Source organism: Tauraco erythrolophus, chromosome Z (genome assembly GCF_009769465.1).
Source record: "Tauraco erythrolophus isolate bTauEry1 chromosome Z, bTauEry1.pri, whole genome shotgun sequence".
Taxonomy (NCBI): domain Eukaryota; kingdom Metazoa; phylum Chordata; class Aves; order Musophagiformes; family Musophagidae; genus Tauraco; species Tauraco erythrolophus.
The window spans coordinates 84,897,119-84,917,475 of NC_141496.1; the positions used below are offsets into that span (position 1 = coordinate 84,897,119).

Consider the following 20,357-nt stretch of genomic DNA (forward strand, 5'->3'; position numbering starts at 1 on the left):
GGGACATAATAGTCCTTACCTCATTTTGAAATGCATCATATCAGCTGATAGGAACTCGGTGTAAGTGCAGGCTCATGTATGCAGTTAAAGGCGCAGCCAGAAACCTGGCGTGGCCCAGATGTGGAATTAAACATTTCTAACTAGGGATACAAAAAATTATACATGAAAATTTTCTCATTATGAGGCATTATGTCTGTTAGCATAACCTTGTTTGCATAATACCTTCAGTTCCTTTTTTTTAAACAAGGTGACAAATTTTTTTAAACAAGGTGACAAGGCAACAGAATTGAGAAATTAATGAAGGTTAAATGTGGGATGATCCAATGTGACTGACGAGTATTGCCTGATTGAAGGCACAGCTGAGATGCATTGCTGTAAGTATTCCACCGTTACGTTGGAATGTTTCACAGATAAAGAATTTTAGTACAGAAGAAAGAAAAAAAACAAGAGAGTCGAGGCTTTGGAAACTAGTATTTATCTAGCGAGATTTGTAAAGAAATATAGCGCCCACAAGGAACTCTGGTGAACAGTTTAACTGCCCTGTGAAATAGTTTGAAAGTCTTCTTTAAAGTTGCATTTCAGTGTTAACTCTTTAAATATCCACTAAAAAACTATTCCATTAACACTTAGTGGTAGATCAACAGCTGTAGATGTGACTTGCAATTCAGAGGGCCTAGTGTTTTCTGGTGCACATTCTTGTAATAGTATTCTTTAAAATGCATCGACTCGGAGGATAAAGCAAGCAGAGAACTGGTCTTCCTGGCCCTGTTCCAGCACAGCTGAAATGAATTACAGCACTTCCAATGAAAGGCGTAGCAAAGAAATAACAAAAACCTTTTAAAACTGAGCTCTTCTACCATGTGGGAAGGATTCGAGCGGGCATAGCTGAGGTGTATGAATTAGTAGCTCAGGACTGATGAATAAGCATACAGGCAGTGCAGGCAAAGACAGTGAAGGACTGGAGAAACAAAAAAGTTTTCTAACATGTATCACAAAACATCAGACAGAAGCAATTATTTAATAACTTTGCCCTGACAGATTCCCCAGTGATGTAAAGCCAGTAGTATAAAGCACTGAGCCACCAGGCCTGTGACTGGAAGACCTTCCAGATACTGCATTTTTTCATGGTTATGTATTGTCCAAATATGTACGTGTGTGTGTGTATGTATGAAATTATATTTTAAAATCTCATAATGTGTTTGACATCATGGGATTCCATGTTATACCCTCTGAATACATATCAGAAAGATTCAAGAGACCTACATGAAGCAAATCTGATAAAGACCTGATGATCTACTAGACAGAAGGTCACAGGCTTTCTTTCTAGAAAGTGAGAATTATCAATATGCCATATTGTGATAGTTATTCATCGATACAATATTTTATCTCAGTAATATCCAGATAAATTCACAATCCTGCCAAATTCTATGTCAATTTATGTTTTTGCCATTAGTCCTTTATAAAGTAATCTATCATACAAGATACAGTGTGGCAGTTCAGAAAAGCCATACCACTTCCATCGTATCATGTCTATTTACATGATTCAAGGTTTAGCCTATGTGGACATGTATGGGATTACTTAAATGCATGTAAATATATACATACGAAATGCTCTTTGAGAGAACTGTAGAAATAAGAACTATAAAAATGTATGAATGTGTATGCATACACAGATTTCTGTTTCCGTGATTTCATCAAGAGATTGTTTATTTTCTCCCAGTTCTGAACTTCTTCCCAGTTAGCACTGATCCTAGATCATTCTCTGAGGACCACTGTCTTCGTGTTTTGTATGGCTCTGTCACTGCCTTTTGGCTCATCTTTTACCTTTTTCCTTCCTTCAGAAGACACACAAACCTTTAAAAAATGAAAATTGTATCTTTAACCACCTTTTTGATACCTCGGCTTTGGCCCAGAGCTGACTGGGTGTCCCAGTAGTTACGCCTTTATAACTATACTATTCCCATCTCCTTAAGCACGATGAGTACTATCCTAGCTGATATCTCATACCAGATATTTCAACTATCATAGAATTTGTTAATACAGGTTAATATGGAGCAGAAAACACAAGGGATCAAGAGTGTAATTTGTAGTATTTTAAAAAATGTTTATTTCCTACATCATTTTACACTTATAGCAATACTTGCTCATGCAGTGCCTTTGCTCTTCAGTGTAAGGAAATCATTGCAACTGAGAGCCAAAACCAAGTCATTCCATATTTGTATTTTGACTCCTAAGTTCACTGCGTTTGCCAAATCTGGATTTCCCAGCAGCAATGCAAGTGGAAAGAGTTTCTCCATGTTGAAGTATCCATAGAAACTGCAGGGTTTACATATTATATAGGACTCTCTGCCCAGCCTCTTCCATTACTTAAGAATAAAGGAATAGCCAGTTCTCTCAAATATATAGATTCAGTTAGAATAAATTTTCCCATTATAAACTGGCATAAAAGACCAAATCTTGAGCTTTATAAAACTACTTGATAAACCGATTTACTGTCTCCACACAATGCTGCACACAGATACAGTCTTCATGCTACACACCAAGTTAATATCTCTGCTCTGAGAGTTGTGAAGTGTACAGATTACCGGTCTGTACCAATACTTCAATTAATGTGCAGTGAATAACGTGGCAAACCTTGTACTTCAGCACCATAACAGTACTAGTGCATTCATGATCTGGAAGTGTTTATATCTTTATCTCAGTTTAAAGGCAAAATTAATACAGAATTATTTTTTAAGTCCAAACAGGCACTTGGGCATGAAATTTTCATTCAGCCTAAATGAGAGCCTAGGTCTTTTAGGTGTAGAGTCTTCCAGCAGTGGCTTGGGAGGGGAACAAAATACATTATAGCTAGAGGTTTGGGGAGCACCAACATGTTTCTGACCAATGCAAGCTTACTCAAGTCCTTCTGCTCACATCACATGCCCCACACCCATGAGACCACAGTCTTTATGCTGCAGCTTGCAATCAGGAGCACGTTAAGCTGCACCAAAGGACATTAGGCAATGAATACTCCTAGGTAGCACTGCTTCTGTTGTAACTGTCCATGGTGAATCTTAAAGAGTCCCATTACTTCAACTAATACAAAAGAAACAGCATTAACTCGAACAACAAGAATCATCCTTTGTCAGATTCATAAAATAAATGCATAAATAAATAAATAAGGGCTAAAACCTACTAATTCTGAGTATCCTGGTTGCCCAAGGGAGCCAGGACTTGTTTTCTCGATACCACAGGGAAATGTGCTCATTTCAGTAATTCAAAACAGATCTAATTCCTTTTACTTGTAGTATTTTCCAACCTGGCTTGGTGTGTGGAGTTTTTTTTAATGTGAGACATTGATCTAAAATAAACACGTTTTTTCTACCAGGGGAATATCTTGATGATTTCCAAGAATGTCAGTTGTGTGCAGCATCCTGTCAGAATTGCATTGGACCTGAGCCGGACAACTGCATCAGCTGCCCACCCACAAGGTAATTGTCTCCTAGTACAGTGCAGCACAAAGACCTTGCATCATCCTCTGGAGATGTGACTGTATGGTCTTCAGCTCTAGCTTGCAGAGTCTACTGGAGAAGCAAGCAATGATAAGGGCAAACAAAACCAGGGCAAGTGAAAAAGCAAGTGTTATGTAAACAAGACAGCTGGCTACACAAGCAGTTGATGTTTCACCCGGTGATTCACACAGATACAGAAAAACTTCTTCTAATATGTGTAGTAGTCTTTCTTTCATTGTGCTCTTTTCAAAATCATAATTGCTAGAATCACAACAGTGACAAATTTAACAGTAGTCTAGGGGATCTCTGGTTGTACATAGCTATGGAGTTTGGCACAAGGCATGAATATGGACACCGAGGCTAGCCATCAGCTAATTTGGGAGATATTCATAGCAACTAAACATCATCTGTCCTCTGACTGAGGTATTTTAAGTTAGACTGTTTTTCCTAACCCACCATGAAGAGTGAACAGAACTAGAATGAAGCTTTTCCACAGGACGTTGCAGATCAGAGGCTTATGTTTAGGTCATCTCACACCTCATCCAGGAGCCTACTGGTTTTAGACTCATGTCCTATCAATAGCTTTATTCTCACACCAATAGTTCTGGTTCTGTTGCATTATAGCCAGCTGATATTGCATTCTGGCATTGTAACCAGCTGATATTTACATTGGTATGAAATCAGAAGCAGGTCCTGTAAGGCATAGAAAAAAAATCCCCAAGCAATCCTGCAATTTATCCTGCAAATATCTGTGATGTGACTATGTCAATAAAAGACACACTAGGACAGTGGAGTCCAAACAAATTCATAACTGAGGGAACAGTAGTGAAATAAGGTATGTTACATCAAAAATGGCATCAGCACAGGAAGCCTGGGCAGAATTTTTGACTTCAGACTGGATTTCTCCGATTCTAAATTGCATTTAAATTAGATTGTCTGTGTTTCCTTGCAACCTATTTTGTGAGCTTTACACAGAGATATCTGCAAAACAAAGAAGTGCCATTAAGCAAAACCACCTAGGCCTTTAAAGGAATGAGGTCTCTGTGACCTTTTGGAAGGGTGCTGCTGTCTTACTGTAACAAACTTCTAGCAGTTTTCAGCGTTGGTATCTAAGGTTTCCAAAATCTTTCCGTGCTCCCTCTGCACATTATGAAAGCTGTTACTCGTTATGTACTTGAAATAGACCTTTTTAATTGAAACAGAATTCTAAATCCTGTCGCTCTTGAGAGCTTCAGATCATTCCTGTTGAAGACAGTAACGAGTGGCCATTAGATAATACAGACTAAAATTCAGCAGTGCTGCTTTCCTACAGAGGAACACCTTTCTTCTTTGAAAAGGATGAAAAGACTTGGGAGGGAGGGATTACTGAAAATAATGTGAAAATGAAAACTCTGAATCCCTGTTCTTTGTGAAAATTCAGCAGTAGATGTCACCTGATTTCATAACCAAATCACCGGCAGATCATCTTCTTGTTTGACAACTCAAAATGCTGTTACCTGTTTTAAAAAAAAAAATATAAAATTGTGGGGGTTTGTCCAGCCAAACCAATTGTCACAAAATTCCCTGTCCATCTGTTTACTGTTTGAGCTACAAAGGTTAGTGACAAGATCTGACCTGCTGGTGTCTTTCGCCAGGGGCAAGATAACAAAAAAGCAAGAAAAATGTACTTTACCACCGTGTGAGCTTCTTTGTGAGGATGGCTGTCATTGCAGCCAGTACATGCAGTGGAATACAGTAATACTAGCACGTCGTATAAGCATAGCCCAGCTACCCCCAGTACTTCTGTCACATTGCCCCATTTGTACAGAAACCAACCAGAGAGGGCTGCAGTCCTAAAGAAGATCTGAATAATGCTCTTAAACATGCAGGTATAGCTATGTGAGCTACAGGCTGTGTGGAACTATCTTACTGTCAGACTCTAGAGCAGAGATGCATCTTTGCTGAATGCAAATGCTTGTATAGCCATACAAGCTTCTCCCTGATTCCCTCCAGCAGCCTGCCTTCAGCCTCGCAAGTCTTTATAATCAATTCCTAAGTTTTCTTTTTTACATGAGTTTCAGGAAGGCTGTTTGCATGATAGCCTATTCTGTCTTCACACTTCATAAGCCTAGGCTTTTCCAATCATAGCAAATTTTTAATTATTTCAAAGACTATTTGACAAAATTGGTTTTAAACTTTGCGGATATTTTTCTCCTCTTCTTTCAGAATAAATCTGACAATGATCACCGGAACTCAAATTTATGAAGGCATATTGCAGACTTTCTCTAATGCCATTGGCTGGCTCCAAGGAAGCATGCACTATCATAATGTTATGGAAAGTCTACTCTTCCCTAGTTGTACAGACAAGCCGATGGTCTCAAAATCTGTACTAAGATCCTCAGTGATACTCAGCTTCCTTAGAAATTGAGTCCCAAGTCCCCACATACCAAATTGGTCAAAGCTGTTAAGTGTGGAAGATTGCAGTCTCTCCTCTCTTATTTTCTTAATATGGAAAGTGCTGTCAAATTCTAGCCAATTTGTTTTATATTCTTTTAATAGTCTTATCTGTATTGAAGCTTTTCTACTCTTCTACCAAACAGATTAAAACAAGTAGACATTAAATAGTGGTGAAAATGGACCAGAAATTTTCATCATGTTAAAAGATTTTGTAGCAAATATGTCATTACCCAGCAAAAGGAGAACATTTAGCAGCAAAGCTCCTAAGCGTTTGCAGATATGCAAGTCTAAAAACACAGCTCCTAAAGGCCAAGATTCAGATGGACGTTTGACTTTATGCACAAAGTCATTGCAGTGAAGCCATAGTACTGTTCACAGGGAGCCTTTAAAGAAAAACTAATAGGAAACTTCAACAGATGGGTCATTCCTTCACAGGGAAAGACCAAGTCTTGTTTTCCTACTAACAGACATAAGTGCAGGGATTGTGGTAGAAGGATATCTAGGTACAGGACCAAAAGGTTATTTTTCTCAGAAAAATCTCAGAAAAACTAATCTCTGAAGTCTAAAATCCAGGTTCAAAACATGGTTGGCTTTGCACTCAGTAAATAATAAGATCAGGAAAATGAAGCAGTAATGTGCAAAGATTCTTATAATTATAGTGAAATAAGAATATTTTAGTTTTCCTGTTAGTTTCCTTTATGTTTAAAGAACAAGTAGCTGCTGAATTTGTAATTATACCTCTCTCTGCCTCAAAAGAGTATTTGACGATGGTTGCTGTGTTATGCAATGCCCCAGAGGAAAGTTTGAATTCAAAGGACAATGCCATTTGTGCCATCATACCTGTTTGGACTGCAGTGGAAGTGAACCTAACAAATGTACTGCTTGTGGAACAGGTAAGAAAGATTTCCTCTTGCAGCTCTTTCACCTTCCTTGGCCTCCAAGTTTCCTGTTCCCTTTGCTCACAGGGCCAGTTGTTAAGGCAATAAAATAAGTAGTGCTTTTCCTATTGATCTGCATCATAATCTTATGTTAACTCTGAAGAGAGCTGGAACTCAATTTATTTTTTAAAAGTACGAGAAAAGAAAACTCTGCATTGTCCTTCCATCTTTATGCATTTCCTTTGATATATTTTGAATAGGAGCTAGGTTAACAGAAACAGAAGGACTAACAAGGGGAAAAAAGGACAGAAAACCTACATAGCCTGCCTCTGGAAAAGAAAGGTCCATACACGCCTACCCCAGCTCTGCACAGTATAAGCTGTGTTGAAATGGAGCAAGCTTGCTTGCACAAGCAGGCTGTCTGTGGAAGACGAGGAGACGAGCATAGTGGGTTCCACCGCAGACTGCTGTGTCCCTACAGTTGGACAAACGGGGCCTGCAAAGAGAAGCTTACCACTAACACACATAGAAACTTGTCTTCTTGACACATTTCTATAGAACTTAGGTTGAAAGGGTAATACAGTTAAATTTGTGGTAGTTCAAAAAGCAACTTCCTCTCCTTTTGAAGCTCCATTACAAAAATTATTTTCTCTCACCTCTGTAACACCTAATGGGCAAAGAACTTGAGGCTATTACGTACAAGTATGTGTAACTAGCCTGAACCACCCTTGGAAATGAGTATTTAAGATTTAACTTTCAATTCACTTAATGAAAAGGATTTTTTGGTGAGCTTTTCTGAGGACTCACAATGGACTCACAGTCTTTTTCCTTTCAGTTGCCACTCCTAGTTCAGTCCTAGTCATAAATGGCCCAGGTTTTACTTACTAACATATCCAGATAGCAAGGAAACACTAGCATGGCTGGCATTAATTTGTCATACTGATGATGAGATTGACTTTCTTACTTTGGGAATGTGACTAAGTAGGTGAAGCTTTCAACTGGTACTTCAGGTCCAATGTAAGGGAGAAGTTTATATAACTGTCCCCCAAGTCTCTCCCTGTGGTCGACAGCAATACAAATTTCTGTATTTCTGTGTATTGAGAAATGAAGACACTCATGCACTCATGACAGTCACACCCTGAGGAGGCTGGAAAAGATCATTCTAAAGATTTGTACACAAAAACTAAAAGAAAGAAAGTCTGAATGTTTCTGCTTCAGTGCAGCAATAATTCCCTATCATAGCTGCTTTCTCTGCAGTTTCAGAAGTAAATTATGGAAAGCAAGTTCTTGCTGTGTAGTTAAAGGACTCAAACACACTTACCACAATAATGTATGTAATTTATACTGTAGGGTAACCCATTAGAAAACTCCCCATATTGCAGCACATGGCACACAGAGTCATAGGTGTTTTCATAGGTTTTATTCAGAAGCATTTGAAGTCAGAGACCTCCCAGTTCCCCATGCACTAGGGAATGCAATTGATCTCGTAGCAAGTAGGTGCACACTTGCTATTCAGAATCCAAATTATTCCAGAGTCCAGCTGTGAGCTGGATGAGGATTATAGTTTAATCTACTATGAACACAGACTGGTCCTTTCCAAAGGTGAAGCGGGCAGCTTGGCTTTCCTGCTGGCGATTCTACATCTAACATTTTCAATACAGTACAAATGCTCGTACGTTCACTGCGAGGGAACTCAGTAATGGAAATCTCTTGATCCTTATTTTATTAAATTGAGGGTTGTAAACAGTAATTATTCACTAGCATGACACCTTTCTATGTTGTAAATCTCCAGGAATGTAGAAGAAGGTTTGAGGTCCTGAAACTTCTACACGTTTTGACTCATCTGGCGTAAAACTGTACAAATCTAGCAGTCCATAAACACTATTAATTCTCATCAGCTGAAGCATCAGGACATCAAAAAGCTGCTTCTTATGCCCAAATGTCCTCTGTCACTGACATCTTTTTTCCTATTTGTTTGCCACACAGATAGAAGAGGAATCGATCGTTTCCTGTACCATGGGGAGTGCAGAGAGAGCTGTCCTCCTGGTCACTACCACTCAGAACACACTTGTGTGGCTTGCTCTGGCCACTGTGAGGTGTGCCTGAACTCCAGCCACTGCAAAAGATGTTTCAGAGGCTACTACCTTTCTCAAAACGCTTGTGAGAAGCATAGTTGTAGAGACGGTAAGCATCCTTCAGTAGGAGTTAACAAATACCCTATTTAATCCATTACAGAAATGTAGTTAAAGGTCTTGGTTCCTGTTTTGAAATATACAATCACATCTGATCCTGAGGTCCTTAAACTCCAGCTCTTATTCCCTTTTACTATGGTGTTAATGTAAAACAGGAGTATTTTCCTCTAATTGAGTGAAGTTACACAAGAACAAATGAGAAAAGAAATCGGTGTGAATCTTTCTCCTTTTAGATTTGGATAAAGTTTATTTCCAAACCTTGCTATGCACTTCCAAATGTTGGCCTTCCATTATCTAGAATTAACCCAAAATCAGTGGTTTTTTAAAACACAGGTGAAGTGGAAGATCCTGACTCTGAAGATTGCATACCTTGTTCAGATGGATGCCAGAACTGCAAACTGGGTAAATATTTCCCTAATGAATCTTTATCCTTATTCTTATAAGGTAGGGAAAAATTATTCCTTCTCCTTCTCTTGTCATGAGCCTATATGCATGCTGCTGAGATATTAGTCACTGCTGCATTCTCTCACAAAGTAAACTATATTTTTCGCAGTGTGTTTATTTTTGAACACCATTTGTAAGTTCTATCTGCAGCATAAGTAAGAATAATTTTTCTGCTTATTTAGCTTTTAATCTTTGCAGAACTTTTTTTTCCTCTTCAGTGCCACACTCAGGCTGAGATTTGCTGACTTTATCCATTATCAGACATAGAACTTCATCATAGGCATTTGAAATTTCCAGGCCTGAAAACAGAGCCAGTGCTTTTTTTTTAACAAAATAGACATAAGCACAGACTTTAAATTTCATTCAAAAGCAAGTCACTGCAATAGCAATGCTACTGCCCTAAAAGAAATACTAAAATATAGATTTATTTTTCATGTTGGATTAAAAAAATAGCTCCTTCTCAACATAATGTGATGTTAGCAGAGAGTTTGTTGTCTTCAGATAAACACCATCTAACTTACTGAACTCAATCAAATCTGTATTGCACAAATGTAAGTGGATGCATCTAGCACAGCTTGTTAACTCTGAAGGTGCTGTTGATATCAATAGTTCGCCTTCACAAAGGACTAAAAATGTTTAAAAGACATCACAATTCATTGTTTCTACTACGTTTACACCAAGAAAATTTTATTTCCTGTGGCTATATGGCTAGGAGTACAACAGATCAGTAACATAACACTGAGAGGCAATAGGGTGACCCATCAGAAAGGCAGTTTCACTCACAACCTTTTAGACAAATTTCTTCTCAAGAAAGCACAGCATTTAGGTAAAGTAGTGCGCAGATGAGTACTGGTATGCCAAGATGCTTTATAAGATCATCTACACCTCAGAAAGTGAGACTTTGCTAAAATCTCCTTGAAGGATTATACAGAAGAAAAAAGTAGGCCTGAGCTTTACTTCTTCTGATGTGAATCTGGAGCAAGTCCTTTTTTCAAAGTGTTAAAATTAGAGACTACCAGGACTATCCATCCCCTTCCTGAATTCAGACAGATTTCCACAGACAGAGGAGTTCATACTGGCCCCTCAAACAAACAAACCCCAAAAAATTAATTCCCATCACTATTCACAACAGTTTCAAAGTTCCTTCTGCTTTTGTGACAACAACGTTTTTCTCTGGGAAATAAGACTTAGCATGAACACTCATGTATACCAAACTTAAGCAGCGATTTTCATAACATACTATTTTCTTCTTTCTACCAGTCACCCAATCTAGTATGCCATACCATAAAACTCCCTATGACTCTAGTGACCAGCCACTCTGCATGAATGCAGTCAAGTGAAGTGTGATTGTGCCTGTAGCTTTCTATATTGCTGAACAAAGAGCTGAAGGGACTGCGTTTTAGCTTGACTTCAACTACACTGTGGTCTTTTTTTGCATGGCATGGTATCCAGATTCATGTCAGCTGTGTGCTTGGTTGTAGGGAGAAAAAAAGAAGAAAAGAAGTTAAGGGGGAGAATCTGTTTCAATACCAATCTTTATTGCTGCTACCAGATGTTACTTTCTTATGGTAATGTTTGCGGGGCTCTTCACAACACCTGTGACTTTAAATTCTTTATGTCTCTTCTGCAATAGTTTAGTGCCAATCCTTGCTTTGAATTAGGGTAAAATGCACTATGAATAGCAACTTCTCTTAAACATAGGCGTTGCAAGTAACTCGGAGGCTGATTTTCTTTGTATACGAGCCTAATAAGCCTGCATAAGGAGACTGCAAGACTGTTCATGGGCAGCTGGCATACTGAAAAGGGGCTGTACTCATTTACCTTTGTCCTCAGAAGATCACTCATCTCCTAAATATTAATCATCCATAATATTCACTGCATATTTACTCTCAGGTTCTTGCACTAAAAGTCCTGATTTAAAACAAGCTTTTCAAAAGCTTCAAAGACAGCAGGTAAAAAAAAAATAAAGACTGAATTAACTTTTGCTGCTGAGTAAAGTCGGAAGTATTAAGATGCCAGAGTTTGTAAGGGACATACTATTAAGGAAACTCTCTGACAGTTACGATGCATATATTATTGAGAGTCAAAGAAGTTGATTTAATGTTAGCTCCATTTGGAACAGAAGCGCAGCAGCGGGCTAAAAGCAAGATCCCAAGCAGCTTTTACAAATTACCATGTGATCCTGAAGTAAAGCATGACCTTTAAACTTCAAACTTAAAATTAATCAGGTAGAGATGCTGTTTGCTTCAGTTTCTTCTCTTAATATTCAATGAGTTTTCTGGCATATCAATAACTTCATTCATAGATAAGATGAGCACAGTAATATGTTTCTCATGTCTTATCAGAAAATTGATCTATTTAGAGACTTCTGTAAAGAAAACCCACACAACTCAACAGATCATCTCTTAGAAAAGAGAAACTGATTATTTTGAAAGCTGTAAAGAAATTATACCACCATAAAAATAGTTTAAAATAGTAAAATTTCAAGGTGAGAATATATGGAATACAATACCTTTAGTTTCACATCTTTATGGTCTTTCTGCATTTTTTTTTTTAATTAAGCAAATCTGCATGATGATGCAGTCTCTTCTTATCTTCCTTTCAGAATCACTGAGGAATTTAATTTGAGTAAGAACTGTAGAGCAGGAGTAGGAAAAACATTCCAATGCTATGAACATTTCTACTAGAAGTGCAGTGGAAAGCTCTGGGCAATGCTCTATTAAAAAAAAAAAAAAAAAAGGGGAGGATACGAAAAGTAGTAATCACAGCAATTGGAATCAAAAGCATATAGTTCACGTACTAAAAAGTAGTTATTCATATACAAATGCAAATATGTTTTGTGTGTACTTGTGGATCTGTAAAAGACTGAAGATCCTTCTCTCACAAAAAATTACCAGGCACCTGCTGTTTCTGAAGATCATTTGACAAAAACTTTCACTGACCACAGTGACATTTCATTGTAAACTGGGAGCAATGAAATGCGAGTGATTCTCTTACTGTCTACAAATTACAAAGGTTGATTGATTTTTTTTTCTTTTATGTAGACATAGATCTAGTTTTAAGGGGGGATATGTATGCTAATTAAGATAACTGAACTGACTATTCTCCTAGTAACATGAAGGACAAGTAATTTTTGGCCAAAAGTTTTTTCACAGGGCACCAAAGAATGAACTAAAGCGCAGTCTCGGGCAATGTTGTCCTGCTTTGTGCAGGGAAGAGAATGAATAAGATTTACTCTTTTGACACGATGCCAGGTGCCAGCAGAGTAGAGAACAGAGGCAGACTGTGGGAATTCTCTCTTCTTGATCAGTTGTGACCCTACAGACAGATTAAGACACAGATACCATACTTTTATATCAGTTTGATACTTTATATCTCATTTCGGACATTTCAGAGAAGACTGTAAAACCCACCCAGTAAGTAACACTGCAGGTTAGTAGCACACTGAGGTGGAAGATCAACAGTGTTTGTAATATTTTCTGGGATCATCAGGGAATGAAGTAAAATCTGTCTGTTCTCCTCCAAGTTTGGACCCAGTTTTGGTTTAGGGTTCTAGTGTGGCAATGTATCATTACTGTATCTACGTTGAAGGTCTAAGAACAAAGATAAGGCCTGTTAGAGAGACTTAATCAAGGATAGATAAGTCTTGTAGTTTAAATACAGATGATGCTTTATTTTAAATTCAGGCAATACTTTTCTTTCTGATTCACTTCATTAATTAGGAGGCTGCTCGTATTTTAAGGAGATAAAGAATCTTTCATGTTCACAGGCACCATTCTGCCTGCAGACACTGTCAAGTCCTGCTATATGTAGTAGGAAAACTGCCATAGGCAGCACTAATCCCAAAAGGATCTATTGCTTTGTGTACACAGTGTCAAGACAACAGCTATGCAGAGCCTACCTTCTTCTGCCCACATGCTCTCGAATGCATCTGACTGCTTGCTGCCATACTAGCCCAACTGGCAGGCTCAAGCATACAGCATCCCATGGGACATGAAAGGCAGACTCTTGCATGGACACTGAAATCTGCAGTGAGAGCCAAAGACAAGTCAAGTCTTAAGAGTCACTTCAATATACACGTTTAATCCTGAATTCTTACAAGCTGCATTCAAACATACTCCTACTGCTGTGCAAGCAAACACAAACACAAAATTGGACAAAGTGTCTCAGAGAATGTGCTGAAAAAATTTCAAGTCCACATTTCCAAGGTTATCTTTATGACTTTGGTACCTCAGGTTCTGATAACCCAATTTTGGACACTCTGAGCCTACTTTCTAGAGCAGCAATCAGCTATTTCTCACTCTGATGCAGGTAGACGCATAGGAACTGCAGGTCTTCATCACCTCTGGCCATCAAGCCATGACTAAATTTTAATGACTTATCTTCTGGTGGGCACCAGGAAACACCATGAAGTTTACAAAACTAAATCCAGTTTCCTCAAATGTAGTTTTTGAAAGAGAAAGTTCTGCTGAAGCAATGTCATTAAGAAGGAGGATATTCGTTGTGACGCTGCAGCAGCTATCTTCCACCCCTCAGTTCAACTTCACTTACTCACAGATTTATATCACTTCAGAATACTACCTATATTTTCTCCAGTCTCTTAAAACTCTAATGATATTCAGAAACTTTCTTCAGAGCCAAATTTACCTTTTTAGAAAGCAGTCAGCTATAAGTTGACACTCAGGACAGGAGAAAAACACTATGGTAAAACTGCAGAATTTGAGCCACTTAAGGTAATTATTCTAATAGAATTTCAGAGTCAATACAATGCAAGAACATAACAATCCTGGCTCTTATTTGATATGCCTGAAGTACAACACATGCACCAAAGTGTTTTCTCAAACACTTTCATCTCTAGCTCTCTTTCTAAGAGTAAAATTTGTATTTTAGACCTGCGTAATGAACAAACACAAAATATGAGTACTTAGGAAGGTGCTAAGTGACAAAATTCTCTGATATGTGATACCTGTTGACTTATATATGTACACTTCACAAGCAGAACCTGCCACACCATTAACCAATAATGTGAAATATGAGCACCTATTTCATTGAGGAAATATTTGCAACACATGGAACTTGAGTGGATCATTGATAAATTCATAGGAATTAACACAAGGAATAGGTCTTCCTCTCAGAAGGGATTGTGAAAGTCAGGCATCATCCCGATTCATTTGCATTCCTGCCAGTGTCCTCCAATGGAGCCACACATTCCAGATCCAACTATTATTCACCTACTTGCTGATTCACTTCCACTCACCTCATCCAACTAGCAAAAGTATGACATGTTATGACATGAATACTTCTCACAGCTTCCCAGAGATTACTTCATGTCCATGAGGCAAAACACCATGTATATCACCTTTTGACCCATACAGGTTCTGCAGAGAGCAGCACATGTAGCTTTTCCAGTCTTTGCACCAGGACTATTTTCAAAGGCTAATACTGAGAATAAAGTGTTCCTCAGTGAGGGTGCAGTGTGAAGAATGTGCAGAGTAGACATTGCACTTCACTCTTTCAAAGACATCTTACAAAAGAAACAAACACTGAGAAACCCCAAAAAGCAGTGTCCCTGAGAAAAAAGCTTACGAAATAGGCATTTAGGCACAAGTGTGACTCTTTGTTTTAGCAGGATAAAGCCTGAGCAACTCTAAGATGTCCTCCAGAACCTATTTAGTTTGATCCTAGTTACAAAGTCTATGTACAAACATACAGCTATAAAGGAAGAAAGTGAGACTAAATAACATGAAAATGCTCCATGAAATCCATTATACAGAGTGAGATGAGGGAAATACAGTCTACAAGGCAGTGGGAGTGAGAGAAAATGTATTTGGAGAAGATTTAAGGAACCCATGAGATAGCTAAAAGGGCAGCACCGTGAACAGACTCAAGCTCACAGGTACGGATTGCTATTCTGGTATTTGTGCTCATGATTAATGAGTGAAAAGTGATCTGGTTCCCATAGCAACCTAAGAAACATAAAGGAAAACTTCATTTCTTCAAACCTTCTCTGATGATGAATAGACTTTGGCTTTCAAAATACCAGAGAAAATTATGATAAGGATCCCTCTTTTATCTCAGAGTAAATCTTCCTCAAGAGGTTAATCTTTCAGAATGGGTTTTGGATTTGCAGATAATAGCACTCGTTTCCACAGGCTTCTGGAATAAGAATATGCAATCTGTGCAAAAATAATGCCCAGCAAGATTCGGAACTGTTCTCTGATTTTCAGTACTGACATTTCAGTGTAGGCAGAATATTACATTAGAGGATGTTGTCTTTCCTAGAGTATAGGTAAAGAGAATTTCCTTGCACGCTGAAGATATAAGATGTATGTATTAAAGAAAATATTCTGTCTTTGAAGTTTTTACTTCTCTGAGAAAGAAAATTACTTCCTGGGTAAAATCCAGGCTTGGGGAAGTCATTGGAAAAACTTAAGATGCGAGGTTGAACCGTGAATTCTGCAAACATAGAATACTCCAGATGTTAGTTTAGGGTTCTCTGTTGAAATAAGAGCACAGAAGAGAAATACTGGATCAGACCAAAAGTTCATTTAGCTCAGTAGCCACTGACCAAACAATGAATGTACTCCTAAAATTACAAAGATAAACGAAATATGTATTGCTACTTCTTCAACAATTGGCAGTTCAGGAGCTTCATGAATCAAAACAGTAAAGAAATGTCAGCTGCTGAATCATTCTGCTGGAATTACTGAAGAACAAATATATTAAAACAAAGATAATCTAAACCATCTGCAGACTGGACCCTCTTTTCAGGGAAGTGTGCTGCCTCCCTGGGGCCCAGATCAGGGATGTCACCAGAATACTGATGAGGTTAGTACAGCCTTCAAATTATTATCTGCTCCTGCTCTTTCACGTGGGTACCAGTGATATTACAACAAGACGACTAAGGTCAATCAAAAGACATTTCAGGACTCTAGGAAGAATGCTGAAGGATTCAGGAGCACAGGTAATGTTTTCCTCAATCCTTCCAGTAGTGGGGAGAGACAATGGAAGAAACAGCTGAGGCCAGGACATCAACATCTGGCTCCAAGACTGATGCCTCTTCCAGAACTTTGTGTTTTATAATCACCAACAAATGCTGGATTCTGCATCTGGGATGGAGTAACACTGGGCACAAGTTTAAATTGGGAGAGGAGCGGCTTGAAAGCAGCCCTGCAGAAAGGAATCTGGGGATGCTGGTTGACATTAAGCTCAATATGAGTCCGCAGTGTGCCCTGGCAGCTAAGAGGGCAAGTCCCATCCTGGGGTGCATCAAACACAGTACAAGGAACTGGTCAGAAGAGGTGGTTATCTCACTGTATTCAGTGTTGTGCGGCATCATCTTGAGTATTGTGTACAGCTCTGGGCCGCACAATTTAAGAAGGATGTGAAGGTACTTGATTGCATCCAGAGAACAGTAACAAAGTTGGTAGAAGAGCCAAAAGGCATGCCCTATGAGGCTGAGGACTCTGGTTTCGTCTACCTTGGAGAAGAGGAGGCTGAGGAGGGGAAGTGGAGAGAGAGGAGCTGAACTCTTCTCCAGGGTATCCTGTGACAAGCTGTGTGAGAATGGCTCAAAGCTGTGTCAGGGGAGGTTCAGACTGGACATTAAGAAGCATTTCTTTACCAAGAGGACCATCAAACACTGAAACAGGCTTCCTAGAGAGATGATCGATGCCCCATGCCTGTCTGTTCCAAAGGCATTGAGACAATGCCCTTAATAACACACTTTAACTTTTGATCAGCCCTGAATTGATGAGGCAGTTGGACTGGATGATCGTTGTAGATCCTTTCCAACTGAAATATTCTATTCTATTCTATTCTATTCTATTCTATTCTATTCTATTCTATTCTATTCTATTCTATTCCATTCAAGCAACTCTAACTCAGTATGTACTTATTCCATTTCTTTGGGTTTATACCAGTCTATAGCTCAGGGTCTTGATCTTTCAAATAAGCAATTGTGTTACGGAATCACTTATTGACTGTAGCAGCACAAATCTTGGATTGTCCCCATATAGAGAAGATGTTTCCCTATATGAGTCCTGAATGCATAAATATGTTTTGTTAATGGGGAACGAATGGAATCCAGCTGTCCAAATTAGTGGTAAAACCTGCATTGATGTCTGTGGTGTAAACTTAGGACCTCTTGCCCTCAGTCCACATTCTTCCTCATAGGAAAGCACTCGTTGAGTAATGCCATTCATTCTGAGGAGCTACCTGTGTAGTAAGAAACTATTCAACCATAAGGGACCAGCTCAGCATAACAAACGTGTTCTGAAAATGCAGGTCAACACACAAATTTCAGGTTTAGTAAAATGCAGCTTTCATGCTTCTTGAAATCAACATGTTGAGATTTTGGTAGATGGAATCAATGGCCAGTAGAGTAAGAACAAAAATAACATCCGAGTGATAGAATAAAATCCACAAATGAACTGAATGCTCTTTCTTAATTGTTAAATAGTACTGCTGATGCCCTGATTTTATTTCTGTTGAAGTACTTTTACTTTTTATTTTACTGGGAGTAAGAATGAACCACTAGTTCTTCTTTGTAGCCTTGTAAGCAGTAACTTCTCTGGTTGATATCTCATCTTGGACCTTCATGTCCTGTGTAAATCTTACTACAGCACCAGTCATCTATGCCTCATGAGAGGCTGAAGCATTTCGACCCAATATTTGTTTTTTAAGCCATTTTTTTTTAATTTCTATTACTTAAAGTTTCCTGCTCTCATCACTTTCCCCCAGTGAAACCTCTCCCAAAATTTGATGCATTTATCAACATACAAGTATTTATGTATTTATCAACATTTCACCTCAGTCATACAAACCATGGAACTATTTCAGGCAATGTGTACTGTAATGCCAGTCTTTGATTTCATTTCCTGCTTCTAACTACAACACATTAAAATCCTTATTTGAACAGGAAAATATGCCTCATTCCCTTTATTTTGTCAATGAAATATAATAACAGAAAGTGACATTATTCCTCTTTTATAGTAAGGTAATTGATATTAGAACTGTACGACATTTTTCGGTTAACCAGCTTTATAGCAAGAATAACACTCAGAACATTTTTGTTTTATTTTTCTCATTTTCATCCTAATTAAAGGTAGCTTTACTTTAAAACAAATACAAATTAAAAAAAAAACCAAACAAACAAACAAACTAAACATAAGTAATTTTAGTAAAAGTATATTTTTGGAAGAGATCAAGTCTATTTAAAGTATTTTTTTCTTTTTTGCCTTAAAAATACATGTTTTTTAATTCATTAAATATCTTGGCTGAATCAAAGTTATAGTTTTTGGCCAAAGCAAATACTGATGCCATTTTTTTCCCCATATAAATTTAACTGACAACATCATCCAGCTTTTTCCTTGGTTAAAATCCACAATCTCTTCTTTCTCCCACTTCCTGGTAATACAACTTGTCAAAATAAATTGTAATGTCAGAAATGAGAAGAAAGAAGACAAAGCTGATCTACTGACAAAACACACACACAAAAAAACCCAGACAAAAAAATACCTTGTCACACAAACTAGAAGATATGAATCAGAGTTTTTGATTCCACAACAGAAATCTTCATTTCCAACGCTTACTGAAAGCTAAGTTTTCAGTTGGGCCCCTGTCTAGTCAGAAATCCTATTATGTTTGAATTGTACATTTCAGTTATTTTAATTGAGATGCCATAAAAACTATAGGAAAAAATGGTCTAAGGTAGTTAAAATATATAATTACTCTTGTTGGTGATATATTACAATTTATAGTACTTTTTTTTTTAGATTATTATAAATTATTGTTCAGGGGAATGTAAAAGGCAAATAAAATCTAGCAGTAACTGTTGAAATTAAACAATTACTGCAGGCTGGCCCTTAAAGGAAAACTGCAATGTAATATAAAATCATTTTCAGTCATTGTATATTATTAAAATGGAAAAGAAAGGTAAACCAGGCATTAATTCCCAGGCAGTGAATATCCTGAACTTCTTCTGAATGAAAAAAAAAATGTTGAGTGTGTTCAGTACACATGAGCCAATAAATAGTTCAAGAAATTCAATTTTAAAAAAAGTTCATAAACAAAACAGGAAGCTAAAATAAAAGTTACAGTCTAAATGCAGATCCTGCAAAATGTATCCTTGCACTTAACTTCAACTCTCAGCTTTATTGTGTGCAGTAGATAAAATTAAACATGCATCCAAGTCATTGCAAGATCTGGGTCTAATTAGACGGGGTGCTTTGAATAAGTACTACTCAAAAGTACAGTGGGCTAGCCATGTAAAGTTTCCAGAATTAGGATCTGTCTAAATACCATGAACACTCAAACATAGTGAAACAGTGACAAAGATTTCCAAAACACTCTGGACCTCATTTTTAATATGGATGAACTTATGTACTAAATATTTCATTAAGCCTTTAGAGTAATAATACAAAAAAAATCACTTACAGTTCCTCTACGTATTTGAACAAAAATACCCTTCTAGCACAACAATGCTATGCTTGTAACGCGAATGCCATACTTCCCTCCCGGAGTAGAAAAAAAACACTAATTCATTTCAAATGAGAGAGTTCCAACAGAATGCATGAATGTTTGGCCTTTGACCAATATTTAATCTTTGCACGTACCTTTCCTTTTCCTTACATAGCTGCACTCCAAGTGTATTGTGCTTGAGAAGAGCGGGAGTGGGGGGGGGGGGGTGGAGGAGGAGGGAACAGTACTGGTTTATTACAGACAAGGAAAGAAACCAAATTACTTTTTCTATGAACTCTAGACGATCTTTACTTATCTAAGAAAACTGTAATCAAACCAGAAAGTCACTGAGGACTTGTTTGTATCTGAGGCCTTATACTTTAAAATCAGTTGAATTTTGTTTCCAGTGCTATCAAGATCACTTTTGCTTCTGTCTTCAAAAGAGTGGCATA

The 20,357-nt window shown here is 37.9% G+C and overlaps 1 protein-coding gene across 2 annotated transcripts in view; it reads left to right on the top strand.

Moving 5' to 3' along the window:
- Window positions 1-20,357, top strand: part of PCSK5 (proprotein convertase subtilisin/kexin type 5) — a 256,122-nt gene that overhangs the window by 204,763 nt on the left and 31,002 nt on the right. For both annotated transcript variants that reach the window (XM_086629996.1, XM_086629997.1), the window contains exons 21-24: window positions 3,371-3,473; window positions 6,687-6,823; window positions 8,795-8,992; window positions 9,334-9,402. In XM_086629996.1, coding sequence (XP_086486122.1) covers window positions 3,371-3,473; window positions 6,687-6,823; window positions 8,795-8,992; window positions 9,334-9,402 — 507 coding nt within the window. The remainder of the gene's footprint in view (window positions 1-3,370; window positions 3,474-6,686; window positions 6,824-8,794; window positions 8,993-9,333; window positions 9,403-20,357) is intronic.